This window comes from Macrobrachium rosenbergii, chromosome 8, assembly GCF_040412425.1.
Source record: "Macrobrachium rosenbergii isolate ZJJX-2024 chromosome 8, ASM4041242v1, whole genome shotgun sequence".
NCBI classification, from domain to species: domain Eukaryota; kingdom Metazoa; phylum Arthropoda; class Malacostraca; order Decapoda; family Palaemonidae; genus Macrobrachium; species Macrobrachium rosenbergii.
The window spans coordinates 85,128,623-85,135,393 of NC_089748.1; the positions used below are offsets into that span (position 1 = coordinate 85,128,623).

Sequence of the window (6,771 nt, forward strand, 5' to 3'; positions counted from 1 at the left end):
GACCACAGCCACCTGCAGATTGCTAAAGTCAGCGAATACTTTACATCCCCCTCCAAAAATGCTTATAACTGCCTATTTTAAAAGTTCAAACACCAAAGGTCCTCTCCAAGAACATTTATAACTGCCCATTTTAACAGTTCAAACACCAAAGTATACCTTAAACTATCATCCTACACCAAGTATACCTTAAACTATCATCCTAAAACACTTTGATATTTCAAAGTCATCTCACAACATTACCCTTAAAAATATATGGATCACAGCTATGTGTGGAAACTATAGTTACCCCCCAGAGAGAGAGAGAGAGAGAGAGAACAAAAATATATATGCACATTAAAAATATTTAATTCACTGGTGACAGTACTATACAAAGGTAAATAAAGATTAATTCACAAAACTAGGTTATACAGTATCAGTAAACATTAAACCAAAATCAGTCATAAGAAAGAGGGAAAACTTCACAAAGCATCAGAGCTACAAGTCAGTCAGCAATATCATCTCCTGTTTTATCTGTCTATTGTCCATCTGTCACATTGTATGAGTATCCATTGGAGTAAAGAGAGAGAGAGAGAGAGAGAGAAGGGCTGAACTGAGTTGTTTACGTCGGTCAAACAATTAAAAATGTCAGAACGATAGTTTTTTACATGTTATGATAATGATAGATCAGTATAATAATACAGTAGTCATATGTATATCCTTCTATAAACCACTCTCCTTTTCTATCAATCTGTTTGTCCATCTCTCACATTCTATGAATATCCTTTGGCATAGAGAGACAGAGAAAGACTCTTTGCCCAGGCACTAATCCCCTTCAAAGTCAATATGTCAGTATGTCAAGATGATTGACAGTTAGGCTTTCATCCCTCCCCCTAAGTCGGAGACAGGAAAAGATCAGGGAAAACAATTATTGAGCTAAAATCTTACCTAATTTACTATTATTTTACTTAATGAATTGATGTTTTACTGTGTTTATTTGAAAATTAGTAAGCTATTTATCATACAAAGCAAATAAACATACATGTTATATATACATAAAAATTCTCTTTCTGAGATTTCTCTTTCTTATCTCAGAGAGAGAGAGAGAGAGAGAGAGAGAGAGAGAGAGAGAGAGAGAGAGAGAGAGAGAGAGAGAGAGAGAAGTACAACTTACACACTAGTGACAGTACATACCAAACCACTGAGCTACAATCTGTGTGATTGGCTACTTCCAACCCTTTCAGCTAATAGCGTGTCGTCATGGAGAGAGAGAGAAAGGGGTGAACATTGTTTTTTATACAGTCCATATTACGATAATAGGTCGATATTGAGGGATTTTACTTCAACATTTGAGTGATATTTTGCTGTGTGTACAGTCACTCAAAAATGTTTTGCAACATGTTTCCAGAAGTTTTCATTCACCTAACAGTAATTTGTTCTTTTGATATTTACAAGGAAATGTAATTTTCTTATTCGACTTTGGTTATTAATCATATGGTTAACAATATAAAAAAGAATGGTGAGTGAAAAATTCATATTATGAAAAATGACGAAACATTTTGAAAAATTTCACTTCAGATGATTGGGCAAAAGAGTCAAAGAAGAAACTATATTTCAAATCCAGATAAAAGCTTGTTGACTAATAAAATAATATTGAATAATCATCAGTGAAATTATATATAAATAAAGAAAGAATTCAACCATTATTGTTGTCAAAAACAAAAAAGAAAAAATCTCATAACGTCGTATGTTATGGTGTGACTCCACATTCAGGCAGGAAAGTTAAACAAAACCGTCTCGTCACTTGCACCGATAAGATGGGCAACAGACTGAGCTGCACCACAATCATTAGCTTGCATAAGACTAATGTCTCTATTGTAGATATTGCTTGGCAGCTTAGCATAAATAAAACAACCATGTATAGAGGGATACAACAACAGAGAATGAGGAAGTATGATAAATTCATTGTAAAAAGTGGAGGATGACCCCATTGTTGCACTACTGTTAAGGATCATCATCGGATGGTCACTGAAGGAGCTCCGCCTAACTCCCCTGACAACTGGTGTTGCTATAAAGAGAGAACATTATGCTTTCCCTTCAAGTTGCTGCTAAAACCATCCGTAACAGGCTACATGAGACCAAGATATTATTTCATCATACTCCTGCCAAGAAACACTTCATATCAGCAAAACACAAAGAATAGAGGCTAGGGTTTGCGTTATAATATAATCCAGTGGCCAATGATTTCTGTAAGAGTCATCTTTTGCGATGAGGAGGAGACATTCTCTACTAATGAGCTTGGTAGTCTTCTTCACTACTGGCATTTAGCATTAACTAAATTAATGTTGAACTTCTTGCTAATTTTAATTCTTTAGAAACTTAGATAATAAGAAATACAAAAATAGGCATTATATATTCAGTTAACTTCATAAGAGGCATCAAAATGATAGACCTAAAGTAGCAATGAAAGAAATGAGAAATTACACATGATAACAGCATTATATATATATATATATATATATATATATATATATATATATATATATATATATATATACAGGTTGATCATCACTAATCCGGCAATCAGTGGTCCAGAAAAATCAGTAATCCGGCACAAATTCTGGCTAGAGTAATTTCTAATGTTTCCGCACTAATTTTCAAATTTCCCAGGTCGCTGTGCTAACTCGCTCGCTGGCCACTTCGATTTGGCGGCGCAGTGTGCTGCATCAACAAACTGGTAGCCTAGCCTACATTATACTGAACTCTATTCACATATTAACAATATTATACAAACATCAACATAACGAATATGCATCTTTTTCATGGATCTTTTAAAAAGTTTTGCTTTATACATTGTTTCCAATTGCATATATTCTCATATTGCTTTTGTATTATAAATTGCAATCAATGTTTTGTTTTGGGAATCAATATCGCGGTGTTTATTTCACCGCATTTAACTAAGTTCAAAGCGCTTTTCTTGCTTCTAGTTAGCGTAAATGAATATGGATACTTTATTTATTTGGGACAAGGATATTTTTTAGTTATACGAAGTGTTTTTAAGTCGAAATATAGCTTAAATACGTCTCATTGTGAAAATAATTTAGCTATTTTTTTTCGTTAATATATGACGTTCGTGGGAATCGCGGCTGGCCGTTGTGGGGGCATGTTTGTTTTGTGTAAAAAAAATCAAGATTCCATTCGCTATTTTCTCTTGATTGCATCATAATACGAGCTTTACGTATTTATCTTTTATCGGCGTAAAAACAGTAGTAATTTGTATTCTTTCATGCCCAGCAGTTTTGATTAAAATAACGTTCTCTCCAGTTTTATTTACGGTCAAGTTTCATCCATGTTGCCGATGCACGATAATTTATAGTCATTGGCAGCTTGAACATTGTTTTCTCAGCTTCAGCTACAACTTGCAGCTTAAAGTTACTGGAGCAGTATATTTCCCTGCCGATCTTTTCTCCAAAGCGAATAAGGGTTTAGTGTAAAAAATATATCAGTCCTATTGTACAGTACTTAACGTCATTTGTAATATAACTACAGTAATTGTGTATTACCGTGCGATGGTTAAAATACAAGCAAAGCAGTTGTTATCCGATACGATTATTAGCAAAACAACAGTTTCCCGCTCGGTTGTTTATGGCTGTACGCATTTACGCAAGAGTATAACGTTACTAACAATACTTTTATCATTCTCTTGTACTTTTTTTAACTAGCAGATGGAATAAAGAGATGGGGGAAAAAGAAGTTGGTCTATTGTAAGTTGGTCTCTCTCGCTGCCTGCGCCTGCGTGAAATCTAAAAATATTTCCTAAATATTTTCGTATCGGTATTAATTGCTAACCCCATTGTAAACTCGAAATATCGTAATTCGAATGATCGTAACTTGAGCACTACCTGTATTTGATAATTGTCTTTTCTTTATTAACCAACTTGCACTGATTTATGGGATATTTTAATTCTAAGATGAGGTGCTTAGCTACTGGGTTTCGTGTATTCTAGCCTAATAAATGGCTAATCTGGCACCCTCCAGGTCGCAATGATGCCGGATTAGTGATGGTCAACCTGTATATATATATATATATATATATATATATATATATATATATATATATATATATATATATATATATATATATATATATATATATATATATTGTGTGTAAAAGTGCGTGCATCTGTTAGTCTAGTTCAGTATATTTTATATTAAGTTTCACTAGTTCACAATATACACAGGATTAGTCATTCAAAAATTTGATTACTAATAATGTACAAGCAAATCTTTACAAAAGTTGTATTTGTTGACGTTAATAAGACTAATAGTTCAACTTAAAACAGTCGTAGGCCTATGTCTACAAAGTTCACACATATGAAGGAGATAAAACAATGATAGTGATGGCAGTTGGAGGAAAATATTAAAAAATAAGAACAGCGATGACCTCTGAAGTATTATAGTAACATCCTTTAATTAAGTAAAGTATGAAAACAGTAAGCAGTATCAGAAAAAGCCCTGTTTAAGGGAAACTGCAGGTAATTTCTCGGGCCCACCACTAGTGTTCAGTTGTTTCATGCGCATACAACTGAGTTGCCAAATAGCGCCAGATGTCGCTATTATAAGCTGTTGTCCAAAAAGTTTTGAAGTATGTTGCAAAACATTTTTGAGTGATTGTACATTAATATTAATATTTGAAAATTAGTAAATTAATTATCATACAAAAAAATATACATGTTGCATATGCATAAATATTCTTCTCTTATCTGAGAGAGAGAGAGAGAGAGAGAGAGAGAGAGAGAGAGAGAGAGAGAGAGAGAGAGAGAGAGAGAGAGAGAGAGAGAGAGAGAGAGAGAGAGAGAGGAGAGAGAGAGAGAGTGGGTGGGAGAGAGGGGATGAACAGAGTTTTTTTTATGCAGCATATATTACTATGATCAGTATTGAGGGAATTTACTTTAACATTTGATTGATATTTTGCTGTTTACATTGTAAATATTAATATTTGAAAATTAAATAATTTTTTATCATGTATTTAGTCACAAAATAACATGAAAATACAGTAATTAGTGAATGTTTCTGGATGAAAAAATCTGTGAATTACTGAATTTTACACAAGCAATTTGGGGATAAGCTCCAGGAAAAATCCGCGAATCGTGAAGCCACAAATCCTGAACCATGAATAGGCAGGGGTCAACTGTACTGTACACTTCTTGATGTAATTTACATTGTTCTGATAGAATGAACAATTTTTCTTTGGGCTGATCCCTGTCTTATCCAGTTTTTTATATCTAGAAGCACAGTATCTTGCTGCTGTCAGTGAGTCTATTGCCATATCCAGAAGTACGGTATCTTGCTGCTGTCAGTGAGTCCATTGTCAGTGTATTTTTTTTTTTTGGCCTAGAACAGAGGCATTACGAGTAATTTTAATTTTTCAGGTGTTCCAGTTTAACTGATACCTCATCTTTTCAAGTGTTCCATTTCATAGCTTAAAATATAATTTTGAATTACAGGAAATGAAAGCCTTCAAAGAAGGAAACTTTGCAGCCAAGAAACAAAAGACTGCGGATACACCAGATGAGGATGATGATGAAGAAAGTGAAAGTGAAGATGAGGAGGAGGAAGAGGAAGAAGTTGAATGAGCATTGTACACATTATAGGTCAGCCAGAAGTATTATAGGAGTTTTCTTTTTTTATTTATTTACTCAAATAAGCTTCATTTTGTAGAACTATGGTCTTTGTATGACCTGTGTTGTTATGGGCTCCCTTGAGTGCATGAAGACAGCGCTGGTATAAATTTGTTTAGTTGGTTATCCTTGATCTGTAAAATTTTCCATATATATTTTTAATGGGAAAGCCAAAGAAAATCTTTATTGAGTTAATAAGAAATTTTTTGTTTGTATTTATTAGATTTTGAGTGATTTAACTTATTTTAGTGTTAGAGTTATGAAGGTGTTCATTAGCGAACAAATGAATGTACATAAATATTTTGTAAGACAGTCAAGGTCTGACAGAGGTTTCCTAAATATCTTGGGATCCTTTGTTATGATGAGAGACCAGCTGTTATGACAGATGTACTTCACTCTCATAGATTTGTACATCATGTCTCATTAAGGCCCTCAAATAGTGAAGCCAATTCATTTACACAATATTAAAAATAAAATCTTGAGTATGAAATTTTACCTTGATGGAGGTTGATTAGAACCTTAAAGGAGGTTTGTGGTACAGGTCACAAGTTTTTATGGAGCATGACAAGTGTCTTAAATTTTTTTATAAATTTCTTGATAAGAGTCCTTTTACACTGTTCCAAAGGCTCGTGTCTGTATTGCTCTCTAGGCCTGAGTGGGATGAATTGAGCTTAATGACATATAATCTTCTTACACCACAGCATTTTTTTGCTGTGACCTTTTGTATGAAGAATATGAATAAAAAATCCTGTTTTTAAATTGTGTTTTATTAGTTGTCCGTTGTGTTAATTTTGATTTGTAAATTTTGAGATGTGGCTGAGGAAGAAGAAAAAGAATTAATAATCCCTCCCTTTCAGAGAAGTTAACAGTTAGCTTTTGTTCCCCCTTGCACAAATTGCCATATTTGGCAAACGCCTGCACAGGAATCCATCTACCCGGCATGGTCGAAGGGAGGAGAAATTTTTATGTGAAATCATGCCCCCAGTGCTGGGTCCGATCTTGACAGACTGACAACCCGTAAGGCACTTGAGGGTTTGGTGTATATCCAGGTGAGGATCCCAGGGCAGTTACCACTATGGGTAGCAGTTGCTCCTCCCCCAGTTGGGCCTCCCTG

At 34.3% G+C, this 6,771-nt stretch overlaps 1 protein-coding gene across 2 annotated transcripts in view; it reads left to right on the forward strand.

Moving 5' to 3' along the window:
- Positions 1 to 6,416, forward strand: part of LOC136841019 (uncharacterized) — a 207,889-nt gene extending 201,473 nt beyond the window's left edge. For both annotated transcript variants that reach the window (XM_067108062.1, XM_067108061.1), the window contains exon 6: positions 5,484 to 6,416. In XM_067108062.1, the coding sequence (XP_066964163.1) occupies positions 5,484 to 5,612 (129 nt within the window). In that variant the 3' untranslated portion in view covers positions 5,613 to 6,416. The remainder of the gene's footprint in view (positions 1 to 5,483) is intronic.
- The last annotated feature ends 355 nt before the right edge of the window (positions 6,417 to 6,771 follow it).